Source organism: Denticeps clupeoides, chromosome 2 (genome assembly GCF_900700375.1).
Source record: "Denticeps clupeoides chromosome 2, fDenClu1.1, whole genome shotgun sequence".
NCBI lineage: Eukaryota > Metazoa > Chordata > Actinopteri > Clupeiformes > Denticipitidae > Denticeps > Denticeps clupeoides.
In genome coordinates this window covers 3626801-3639491 of record NC_041708.1, presented here as the reverse complement: position 1 = coordinate 3639491, position 12691 = coordinate 3626801, and the positions used below count along the sequence as shown (strand labels likewise).

At 48.0% G+C, this 12691-nt stretch overlaps 1 protein-coding gene across 1 annotated transcript; it reads left to right on the top strand.

Moving 5' to 3' along the window:
• Positions 1-1167: 1167 nt before the first annotated feature.
• On the top strand, positions 1168-12617 carry ccdc6b (coiled-coil domain containing 6b). Its single transcript, XM_028967156.1, has 9 exons — positions 1168-1481; positions 2584-2733; positions 6068-6196; positions 6362-6465; positions 6651-6811; positions 9370-9526; positions 9633-9733; positions 10241-10362; positions 11234-12617. Exons 1-9 carry the CDS (start codon positions 1227-1229, stop codon positions 11411-11413), a joined length of 1359 nt encoding a protein of 452 aa, XP_028822989.1. The 5' UTR covers positions 1168-1226; the 3' UTR covers positions 11414-12617.
• Positions 12618-12691: the final 74 nt, after the last annotated feature.

Below are 12691 nucleotides of genomic sequence, written 5' to 3'. Positions count from 1 at the left end.
ATACCTTGACTTCCATTAGGAATGACCATAAAAAATAAAGTATAACAAAGGGGAAATGTTTAGGCTTGAAAATGATTTGTTCGTGTTTTGGAGAGCTATATGATGAAGTTGGCTGCCCTGTTTCATGTTATGAAACGTACCTGGCAGGGAAGAGACACCATGATCAAGAAAGGGTGCGGAGCACACCAGGTGCTTCACCATGTGTCATGTTCATTTAATACCAAGAGATGCCTTTTACCTTCAGAGATGGAGGGACCAGGCGAGCAGTAACAACAACAACAACAACATTTATTTCTTATATAGCCCAAAATCACATACAGTATGTCTCAATGGGCTTTGACAGGCCCTACAGTTGACACCCCCCACACTTGACCCTGGAGGGTCGGAGGCTCTGGAGGCTTGGAGTATACGAGGTGCAGTGTGAGGTGTAATAAGGGCTGTGAGGTAGGATGGTGCTACTCCATGTTTGGTTTTGTAGGCCAGCATCAGTATTTTGATCAGTGGAGGGAACATTGCAGAGAGGCGGTGTGGGGGGATTTGGGAAGGTTGAAGATCAGTCGTGCTGCTGCATTTAGTATGGCTAAGTATGCAATGCAGTCCAGTAACCCTTTTGCTCAATGCGGGGCCGGTGTTCTGCCATTTCATCCTACTTATCGAAACGTCCTCCCAAAGGCAACTGCGCATGCGCACGGCATGAACGCACGCTGCCACCGAACGATTATTTCGAGAATTTGAAGGAAAACACGGGGAGTGCACCACCAAATACTTGTGTTTATGGGCTATCAGAACATACACGTGGCTTTTCGACAGTAAAGTGTCATAATTATTATTCAGACAGGTAAAACACTGTTGGTAGGACGATCTGATGGGTGTTTCTGAGCTATCACAACATTCTACTTGTGGTTTACGGACAGTATAATAGTATAATTATTATATGAATAAGCTAGCCGGAAGAGTCGCTATAAAAAAATCCTCCGGTAGGAAATTCTGACAAGGCAGGACAATCCGACAGAACACCCGATTCATGACGCCGCCGTCCCTCTGCAGGAAAATTAGCCTGCATTAGCCAGCGGGACCACCTCGCATCAAACTGTTGCTGAGGCCAATAGCTCTTCGGCTGCACTCGGCGGCGTCTGTCGCCAGGTGTCGCTGCAGCGTCCCCGGCCGTCAGGGGGGAGCGGCTCGCCCAGCCTCGGTCCCGCCAGCCCGCAGACGCTCGGCGAACAATGGCGGACAGCGCGAGCGAGAGCGACACGGACGGGCCGGGCAGCGGTGGCGGCGGCCCCGCTGCGCCGCAGTGCTCCTCGTCCGCCAAGCCGGGCGTCGTCATCTCCCCGTTCCGCCTGGAGGAGCTGACGAACCGCCTGGCCTCGCTGCAGCAGGAGAACAAAGTGCTGAAGATCGAGCTGGAGACGTTCAAGATGAAGTGCAAAGCGCTCCAGGAGGAGAACCGGGACCTGCGCAAAGCCAGCGTCACCATCGTAAGCGGCCAAGCTAGCGCGGCTCGGTTAAAACGCGCAGCGCCTCGGCCCGCTGCCGTCATACTTTATCACGCGAGAATGAGACAGCTTTGTCATGGCGGCTAAGCTAAATTAGCCCGAGATTCGCTCCGGCCCGAGTGTCCCGAGTGAACGGGACGCGAGTCTGTTTCTGCGGCGTCCGAGCGGAGCGGAGCTTCGTCCAGCGTCCGTTCCCGGTCGGTTTTTCCGCGACGCAGCCCGTGTTCCGGCTCCGTTCGTCGCCGAACCGAACCGCGTGTGTTCGGACAGCGGGCCGCGAATCTTCATTACCTTTTATTACTAATAGCGTCGCTCTTATAAATGACGCGCGGACTGGCTGGCTGGCCGAATACCTGGTTAACAGTTGTTCCGTGTTGTCTCTGAAGTAAATATGACAAATATATGTTCCAGTGCATCTTTTAATAGGTACGGAATTAATTACATTTACAGCATTTATCAGACGCACTTATCCAGAGCGACTTACAATCAGTATTTACAGGGACAGTCCCCCCCTGGAGACACTCAGGGTTAAGTGTCTTGCTCAGGGACACAATGGTAGTAAGTGGGATTTGAACCTGGGTCTTCTGGTTCATAGGCGAGTGTGTTACCCATTAGGCTACTACCACCTAATGTTTTAGTGTCTTTTTTTTTTTTTTTTTGGTAGCTTGTGTGTGCTGTTTTCCTTAGTGGTCTCATTCATGTAAATATAAATGTTTTTAAGGATATATATATATATATATATATATATATACACACACACATATTGTTGGGCGTGACTCATAAACGCATGGTCACCCTGCGTCGTGGCACCGGCAGATGTCACACGAACCTCGAAATCCAACCGGACGAAACTGGCAAGCTGCTGAACTTTATTCCGATTTCTGCAGCAGAAGAGACGTCGGCCTGCATGTCACAGGGTTGCGCCATTGTCCCCGGGCCCGCCCGCACGTCACTGTGCCCGCGTCCTGCCGACCCGCCGTGAATATTTAACCGGGTCTCCGTCGGCCCGCTTTGTAGATTCTGGGGGTGTCGGGATGTGAAGAACTCTGTTGGTTCTGTAACGTTGCGGACGTCTCGCCCGCAGCAAGCGCGAGCCGAGCAGGAGGAAGAGTTCATCAGCAACACGCTCTTCAAAAAGATCCAGGCGCTGCAGAAGGAGAAGGAGACGCTCGCCGTCAACTACGAAAAGGAGGAGGAGTTCTTGACCAACGAGCTGTCGAGAAAGCTCATGCAGGTGAGTTTCCGCGCTCGGGTTCTCGATCTCGGTGCGCACCTTGGAACCGCAGGGCTGAAAGCATTCAGGCGCCGCGCCGGACGTGGCTGTGAAAATACAAAAATAAAAATGAGATTCATCCAGTTGTCTGACAGCATGTCTGATGGGTGCAGTCAAGGGCCAACCAGAGATAGGGAAGGGGGCGGGCCTTCCCTGCACTGACCCAGCAGTCGCTCCACCTGCGAACGGCAACATCGCGTACAACATGTTTATTAAGCCAGGGAAGACACCAAAGATGTCGATAAAGGCATATGGAGTAAATGGCGCTGGGCTTGGACTGAGGTCATGACGAAAAAATAAAGAAATTCTGCCCTCTGTTCACATGGAAACTGCTGTGTGGAACTATATTAATTTGACCGGTCGCATGTCAAATTTAAAAACTCCTTCGTTGCTGAGCATGACGTGTCATTTACTGTCGCTCATCCACTAGTCACTTTATGTAAAACCTCTGTCTGAGAAGCTAAAGTAAACTCTCTCTCTCTCTCTCTCTCTCTCTCTCTATATATATATATATATATATATAGAGAGAGAGAGAGAGACAGCATTTTCATTCTAATTTAATAGCAAATTGTTTTGAATAAGCTTTAGTGTTTTAGTGTCCTTTAGTCAATTGCTACTTAGTCAAGTACACTGGAGTACTGTAATTGTCACCTACTGATCTTTCGTGCTATGCCTGTAATATCATGGTGCAGTGGTGGCTTAGCGGTTAAGGAAGCGGCCCCGTAATCAGAAGGTTGCCGGTTCGAATCCCGATCCGCCGATGTGCCACTGAGCAAAGCACCGTCCCCACACACTGCTCCCCGGGCATGGCTTCCCACTGCTCACTCAGGGTGATGGGTTAAATGCAGAGGACAAATTTCACTGTGTGCACCATGTGCTGTGCTGCTGTGTATCACATGTGACAATCACTTCACTTTATTATTATTATTAAAAAAATAAATTGTGGCGCAAACTTGACTAATGATTATCAGGTATCACGTGGAAGCATACCTTGCTGGCCATATTCAATGGGTCTTTTTTTACATTTGGCATACTGTTTACTTCGAGAACGAAGAACTATAGACTGCTGTCGGACCACGAGGAAGCTGTGAGAGTTGCCCACAATGGTGCTTGTTGAGGATTGAGCTAAATTTGTGTACGAAAATATTTGATGTCCCTGTATCGAGACAATATCACACGCTTGGGGCTGTACAAACCGCTGTATGCTCCAAACCAGATCCCGGGGATTACATTTCATAGGTAAAGCGGGACAATTGTTTTGAATATATTTGGCCATTATAAAATCTTGTTTTATAAGTCTTAACCTTAGCTAAGCTAGGCTAAGCTAGCGAAGCTATGCATTCCTGTGTTCAAGTCAGCCTCCAAACAACGTTTTGGCTAAACGTAGGCATTAACTATTGTTCTTAGCTGTTTAATTAACTTTTCTCAAACTTTGAAGGTTTCCTAAAGAAATTCACCTCAGTTTACAAATCTTAACCTTAGCTAAGCTAGCAAAGCTATGCATCCCTGTGTTCAAGTCAGCCTCCAAACAACGTTTTGGTTAAACGTAAGAACTATAATACAGGATTTTATGATGGCCAAATATAATCAAAACAGTTGTTTAGCCTTACCAGGATTTGTTGTTCGACAGTAATATAAAACATTTTTTTGTGATTTATTTAATTTTGTAGAATATTGTATTTTGAAAGCACTGGGCATTTCAGGTTGTTATAAGTAGTTTGTATGTTTCACTTTGAAATTAAACATTTCACTATTAGTATGCGACTTTTCATTGGTATACAAGCAAGTGTCATTTAGCATATCGCAATCGCATATTGCAATATTGATCTCAATAATCGCAATATGTCTTTTTCTCCAAATCGTGCAGCCCTAATCCCTAGTTGTGTAATAAAGAAGAAGAACTAGAGTAAAATGGATTATGATAGATTATGGCTTTGCTTATCAATGCTTGTTAGAATTTTTATTTTTATTTTTTTATCTAGTGTGTGAAATGGGACATGCACGATGCCTCACTCGCTGCAATGCAGACCTACCTTACTGTGTCTGCCGCTTATTCGTTTTAATAGAAATTTTTTTTTTTTCGAATTCCTGCTTGCGGGCTTCATCACGTCCCTGTCGGTCCCACAACGAAATGTATGAAGACGGGTTTGCACTTGTTCCGTTGCATCGCCGAACCCGGCCTGCCTTATCAGGTTTGTTCGGTCGGCTCAAGGCCGACCCTTATCTCCTGCCCGTAAACGGCAACCTCGGCTTTGATCGTACGCGCTCGCCTTGGAAGCCTGTGGTCACAGAGCGAACGGCGCGGTGTCTTTGCCGTGCGCCTGCTTCCAAAAGAATGCGAGGACCAGACGGCTCCTCACAAGGTTTTTGCAAATGCTACCATTTCAGGCTTCAGGCCAGAGTGAGCGTGTACGGCTCGTCACCGCACCTCCTCCTGTTCCCTTGGTAAACGCTGACTGGCGGTGCGAAGCCTCGGTCCGATTTTTATTTTTTCTGTTTTCCATCTGCGTGCACATTCCTCGCCGTACCACGCACCTGCTGAGCTCCGCAGCCGCTCGGAGCCGTGGGAACGCGCCCTGCGCCAGCGCCGTGTTCCAGGTGGCGCGCGGGCGTGGCGTATGCCGCCGGTTGCCACGTGCTCCAGCTTTCTCCCACTGTGATAAAGGGAACAGGCTTATCTCCTGGGCGGGAATTTCCTTTTGTTTTTTTTTTACACACGGATGACCTTATAAATGCAGAACTTGCCTGGTGGTTTGGAATCATTTAAAATCCGTAACGCATCTGAGTAAATGAATCCGGTTTTTACCACATTTTCACACGTGTAATAGCCGCTTAACCCGCTATAAACCAGGCCGACTGGCCGGTGTATGTGCAAGGTGAGTTTCGTATAATGCTTCTGGTTCGTCCAAGATATGGGAAAGTGGAGCGATTGTCGTTGCGAGGCACAGCACACGGTGACACAACAAAACGTGTCCTCTGCATTTAACCCGCCGCCCTTGGTGAGCAGTGGGCAGCCATGAAAGGCGCCCGGGGAGCCGTCTGTGGTCAGTGGCACCTTGGTGACCTTCTACAGGTCTGTTTCCGTACCTGCTAGACCGCCACACTCTTAACCAGCTGAGCTAACTGCCCTTGCCGGTATGTGTCCAGGCACTCAGTGACATACCCACAATTCAGTTTGGCGCCCAATTTGAAGCTTTAGTCTGGAGAATTAGTTGCGGTTAATTTTCTGTGAGCTAAATTTAGCTAAATTCTGAGGCGTGAGACCCACCTGATTTTAACCCGTCGCCGCCTGCAGCTGCAGCACGAGAAGGCCGAGCTGGAGCAGCACCTGGAGCAGGAGCAGGAGTTCCAGGTCAACAAGCTCATGAAGAAGATCAAGAAGCTGGAGAACGACACCATCTCCAAGCAGCTGACGCTGGAGCAGGTACGACCTCCTCGTCTGGTCCACGGGTCCGTCTCTGTAGCCGCCGTCCCAGCGAGTGGACGAGCAACTACTGTGTGCGGATCGTGTTTTATGGTTTTTATTACCGCTGGGAATCGGAACGATTTTGAATCGTTTAATTTCTAATTTCTTTTTTGGTTTTTGTAGCTCAGAAGAGAAAAGATTGACTTGGAGAACACACTGGAGCAGGAACAAGAAGCCCTTGTCAACCGATTATGGAAGCGCATGGACAAGCTAGAGGCGGAGAAGAGGTTTGCTTCCACGGATATATAATGTATATATTTTTTGACTCTCCATAAAGTTGTGACTTTGGGGGACGGCATCAAATGTCCTCCGCGTGACAGATCCTGCTTTCAGTTCTTTTTTTTTTTTTTTTTGCTACGTTGAGTACAGTGTGAGATCTTGTTTGGTATGTCGTGCATTCCTCCCGGTCCAGAATCCTTCAGGAGAAGCTGGATCAGCCGGTGTCTGCGCCGCCGTCGCCCAGGGACATCTCCATGGAGATCGACTCTCCCGAGAACATGATGCGCCATATCCGCTTCCTGAAGAGCGAGGTGGAGAGGCTGAAGAAGAGCCTGCGCACGGCCGAGCTCCAGCGTGAGTTTCAAGTTCCTGCTTTTGGTGTCAATCTGTCCTGGCGGGGTCCCCTGATGGAACGTTTATCAGACCCACGTCACGTGTTCAGTGTCACGCACCTCCAGGAACAGGCTGGTGAAGCCTGACCAGGGGCGTGCCCTCCACTCTGCCCTCGTCAGGCTCAGGTCTTCATTAATTGGCTTATGATGAATGTGGCTGGTTGGACTTAGTGTGGCGGGGAAAGTGTGAGGCCTGTGAACGTCCTCTAGATGGAGCTGCAGCCTTCGGGTCAAAGCTGGTGAAGAACTCAAGCTGATGAAATCCTGAATCATGTGTGAACACACTTGAGGTCTTGCCACAGATTTCCTTTTTTTAGTCGTCGCTTGTTTTTTAAGGACTGTCTTGGTCCGCTTTTGTAAATCTTAACTTCTGGTCCGATTTCATCACTGCTCTGAGCCAATCAGAGCAGAGTGCAAGAAACAAATTTTCACTTTTGTTGAGTTGGTAGGAGCCTAGTGGGTTAGACACTCGCCTATGAACCAAAAGACCTCAGAGTCCCAGGTTCAAACCCCACTTACTACCATTGTGTCCCTGAGAAAGACACTTAACCCCGAGTGTCTCCAGGAGGGGACTGTCCTTGTAACAACTGACTGTAAGGCACTCTGGATAAGGGCGTCTGGTAAATGCTGTAAATGTTGGATTCTTGCATGAGGTCGCTAATATAAACAAGTTATGTACAGGGTGGGCCATTTATATGAATACACCTTAATAAAATGGGAATGGTTGGTGACATTAACGTCCTGTTTGTGCCACATTAGTACATGTGAGGAGGCAAACTTTTCAAGATGGGTGGTGACCATAGTGGCCATTTTGAAGTCAGTCATCTTGGATCCAACTTTAGTTTTTTCAATAGGAAGAGGGTCATGTGACACATCAAATTTATTGAAAAACAATGGTGTGCTTGGTTTTAACGTAACTTTATTCTTTCATGAGTTATTTACAAGTTACTGACCACTTATAAAATGTGTGTTCAATGTCACCAACCATTCCCATTTTATTAAGGTGTATCCATATAAATGGCCCACCCTGTACACCCCATGGAACCTGCTTGAAACCGGTGGATCCATGAAGATCAGCGCAATGTGACCCGAGCGGCAGCGCTCTGGTGGTCCCATCAGAAATGTGGTCACGCCACCGGAATGATCCGGCTGGCCTCATTACCACAGGCTCTGTTGGATGTGAGCAGTAAGGCTCACGTCCGTAATTACAGGGCGGCGGTAATTGGCCTCCGTTGATGCGGCGGACTGACATGGTCCAGAGAAGAAGCCATTATCAGTGGGGGGCGTTGAGAGTTGGTGATTTAGAGCGGCCTGGGCCAGATGTTCAGCCCGTCCATTAGAGTGAGACAGGCAGAGGTGAAAGGTCACTACTCGAGAAAACGCTGAATCTTTTCATACGTCAGCATCGGAGGTTGCCATTACTTGGTGGACCTGTGGTGTTTTATCCTTTTATTTGCCATGTAAACAGATGGGCGTTCCTCTCTCCCCTCTATTACCACCCTGAGCCGTAAAGCCACCAGCTGCTTCCCGAGGAAGAGGACCGGTGTTTGTTCAGCGTCCGCTCCCCAGCGTTTATTGACCAAGCGCTTCATGGGTTGGTGGACACGCGCGATTGTCACGTCAGACCCGGGGAGGTGGCCGCTGGTAATCCGCCGTGTGCACAGTGACCCAAACGTGAAAGGTTAAAGGTGACTGGCTGTAGGGTTTCTTGGGCCGTGTCTGAAATCGCCTGCTGCGGTCGATACCCATGTAGTCACATGATGCACAATCATGTGGCCTGTTCAGCCACTAAATCTCTTATTTTGAAGGGCAAATTGATTTATTTATTGTTATGATGAGAGCATACCGATTAACATACCGCATTCCTCACAATACGGTTGGTTCTGCAGCCGTATGAAAAAAAGGACTTTCGTAAATCAGTGCATTTTTTTTGTACTATGTTTTGCGTTTCTGCTGTTACAGTATATTGGCGTATTGGTTGAACCATTTCCACTCATGGAAATGCCACGTTAGTGAAGTTCAGAAAAGTGTGGGTGGCGTTGCCACACCCTGTCTGGAAACTTCCGAGTCGTAACCGTGCGGAGGGTGACAGTTACGGAACGTCTGCGGAGTAGGCCGTGGTTTTCGCGCTGCTCCGTGGCCGCCGTTTTCATGTTTTACGACCGCTGTCGCTCTAAAAGGAAAGTGCAGCTACAGCCGTATTTAGACTGTGTTTTCATCAAATGACTGTTGTCTGTCATTTCCATCGCATGACAAAGACTCCAGTGACAAAGTAAAAGTGAAGTGATTGTCATTGTGATGCACAGCACACGGTGCACACCGTGAAATTTGTCCTCTGCTTTTAACCCATCACCCTTGGTGAGCAGTGGGCAGCCATGACAGGCGCCCGGGGAGCAGTGTGTGGGGACGGTGCTTTGCTCAGTGGCACCTCGGCGGATCGGGATTCGAACCGGCAACCTTCTGATTACGGGGCCGCTTCCTTAACTGCCCCCTAATTACAGTATTCATCTATGCCATCAGACACGGAGAAGCGCGCCCAGTACATCGAGGAAGAGCGGCACATGCGCGAGGAGAACATCCGACTGCAGCGGAAGCTCCAGCGGGAGGTTGAGCGCAGGGAAGCGCTGTGCCGGCAGCTGTCCGAGAGCGAGAGCAGCCTGGAGATGGACGACGAGAGGTACGGTAGAGAGGACCTCGCTCTCTTTTTTATTATTATTTATTTATTCCTTTAACAGTAATGAGACTGTGTGAATATAAAACTGAATTGCTTGTCCGTGCTCCAGGTACTTTAATGAAATGTCTGCTCAAGGCCTCCGGCCGCGGACGGTGTCCAGCCCCATTCCGTACACCCCCTCACCGAGCTCCAGCAGACCCATATCACCAGGTGTGTTACGGCTGTAACGCTGAGGATCGGTTCATCTATACACACACACAGTAAATTGCAAGAAAAAAAATTTTGCTTTACTTATGCTAATGTTAATATATTTTGTAAAATATATTTTGTCACTTTGGATAGTGTAAAAAAAACATCAATGTTCACGTTGAAAGATTGTGCATGTAGGGGGGGTTTGTGCTCTTTTTTTTTTTTGTTACTGACATATTATGTGTTCGGATTGTAGTCTCAATATCAATGAAATATGTGGTTTAAAATAAATCATACATTATCCAAACTGTAAACGTGTATGTACTAAGCTAGTCATAAAATATAGATATTTTTCCTATGATTAGGAATTAATTACTGATCACAGCTCTTTTGCTTGAGCGTTTCATTCATTTCATTTGACTGGCGCTCTTATCCAGAGCAACTTGCATGAGTGAATTGTTTTCATCTTGAATCAACGGTGCCAGTCTGAAGGACAGGATCATTATTTATTTATTTTTGTCTTGGCAGGCCTGTCATATGCCAGCCATACAGTGGGCTTCACACCCCCAACCACGCTGACGCGAGCGAGCATGTCCTACTACAACAGCCCTGGCCTTCACGTGCACCCAGGCTCGTCCCACGGCATCGCGGTGAGTCACGCACCAGCCACACCGCGCCCTGATGACACACACGCACAATTACCACAGGTCCTATATGCAAACGGACATTTTCTGACCCCTAGAAGATTTGCTTTCCCTCGGTTCTCCACATTCCCAATACCCCTTGTACAGACCACGCCCACTACCGACATGCAGATTATCAGCGCTTTAATTTAAACGTTCTGATTAGAGCTGCGGCGTATAAGCGGTGTGAGATATACATTTGGTCAACAGGAGAGATTATACTGCCGTACCGCAGAAATATCTGCTCCTCGCGAAAACGTCGAGTCATCTGAGCGAAACCGAAGGCTCACCGAAGGCATCAGATCTATGACTGAACACATGTGGAATTATATACTTAACAAAAAAAAGGTGAAATAACTGAAAACATGTTTTATATTCTAGTTTCTTTACTCTGATTACTGCTTTGCACACTCTTGGCATTCTCTCGATGAGCTTCAAGAGGTCATCACCTGAAATGGTTCTCCAACAGTCTTGAAGGAGTTCCCAGAGGTGTTTAGCACTTGTTGGCCCCTTTGCCTTCACTCTGCGGTCCAGCTCACCCCAAACCATCTGGATTGGGTTCAGGTCCGGTGACTGTGAAGTAATTAAGTACATAAGTAATTAAGTACATAACTCCACATGTGTTTATTCATAGTTTTGATGTCTTCAGTGAGAATCTACCAACGTAAATGGTCATGAAAATAAAGAAAACACATTGAATGAGAAGGTGTCCAAACTTTTGGCCTGTACTGTATATGTGGCAATAAATATATATTGTTTATGGTTCAATTTATAGCACAATATGAATTTAGTCATATCGCACAGCCCTAGTTCTAATGAATCCAATCTCTTTCTTCAGAGACCATCTCCAAGAAGAAGCAACAGCCCGGATAAGTTCAAGCGTCCAACGCCCCCACCCTCCCCCAACACACAGGCCAGCGGGCTGTCCCACCCTCCGCTGGCCCCGCCCACGCCAGTCCACTCACCGCAGTCGACGGCGACCTCCCAGCATGCTGTGCACCAGTCCTCGCACCCATGAAGGCACCGCAAAGCTCTCCACCCGAGGCCTCGCCAGAGCAGCTTACACTTATTCCCGTGTAAAAATGGAGTCGGCAACGTCTTGCACTGAAATCCTACAGACTACACTTCTGCGTGTGTTTAAAAAAAAAAAAAAAACGACAAATACTTTTGTTTCTCTCTCTCTCTCTCTCTCTTTGTTTTATGCAGTCGATGTTGTGGACTTGCAGCACTCAGCCCCGTGTCACGCCGCCGCCACGCCCCCCTCTCTCTGTGTTTTAGCCGCCGTAGGTCCCGCAGGAGGCCGTGCGACTTAGCGCTTTCGTGTTCCCGGCAACGTGCACAGTGGTTTGGGGTTTTTATATAGAACACGAGCGGGAATCGGGAACTGCGGAGAGGATAATTGACGTCTTGGGCGCATGCACTCGCAGGGAGGCTGCGTAGCTGCAGCTACAGTTCTTCACGGCGCAGGCGAGTGGCAGATGTACGTAGGAGCAGGGGAAGGGATGCTTTCGGTTACTATTTAATACGGGAGACCAAGGTGCATTCACTGTGCTGCTCCGTGCATGGGGACATATATGTCTTCTGTCTCTGTAATAATCGTACTTTTTGTTTTTTGGGGTGCGCGAGTTTTGCGGTGGTTTGGACGGGAACCATTTATTTTTTCTTTTCCTGCTGCAATGTTTGCGTTCCTGAGATGACGATCATGATGATTATGATGAAATGATTTTATATTTTTTCCTCCTCCACCCATCACGTGTCCCCACATTGGCGTTTGCATACCTCCGTCGTTATGGTGTGCAAAATTTGTCGTCGCGAATGTTCCTTCACGTACTTTTGCATCGCCGCGGTTTTGTCGAAAGAAGAAACGTAGCGGCTGGAAATGGCACAAGTCGTGTCTGCACACACCGTTCTGGGGGGGGAGAAGAATCCACCAAACCCACATCCTACGAAAGAACGGACCAAGAGCAAATGTATATACGCTTCGCAGAATAAGGGTATAGAGGAGGTTAAATCCTGATACGTTTGGGAGTCGTTCGAGTCCACATGTCGTGTATTTGTCTGTGTTTTTGTGATCTTCTGCACAACTTTCAGCCGATTACTGGCTACCTTGGGGGTGAGACAAATAAAAAGCACTTATGTAATCGTTCCCACCTAAATTATTACCGCAGCAGGTTACGCAGGTAATAAAATGATGAAAATAAATGTTGTTTAAAAGCAGACACCCCCCCCCCCCCCCACTGTGACACTGCCTGTTTACACTTCCATCTCTCTCTCTTTTTTTTTTTCTTTTCTCTTC

Coding starts and splice junctions, on each gene's coding strand:
- ccdc6b (XM_028967156.1), top strand. CDS start 1,227: ATGGCGGACAGCGCGAGCGAGAGCGACACGGACGGGCCGGGCAGCGGT. Junction 2,734..6,067: donor TGTCGAGAAAGCTCATGCAG/GTGAGTTTCCGC, acceptor CGCCGCCTGCAG/CTGCAGCACGAGAAGGCCGA. Junction 6,197..6,361: donor AGCAGCTGACGCTGGAGCAG/GTACGACCTCCT, acceptor TGGTTTTTGTAG/CTCAGAAGAGAAAAGATTGA.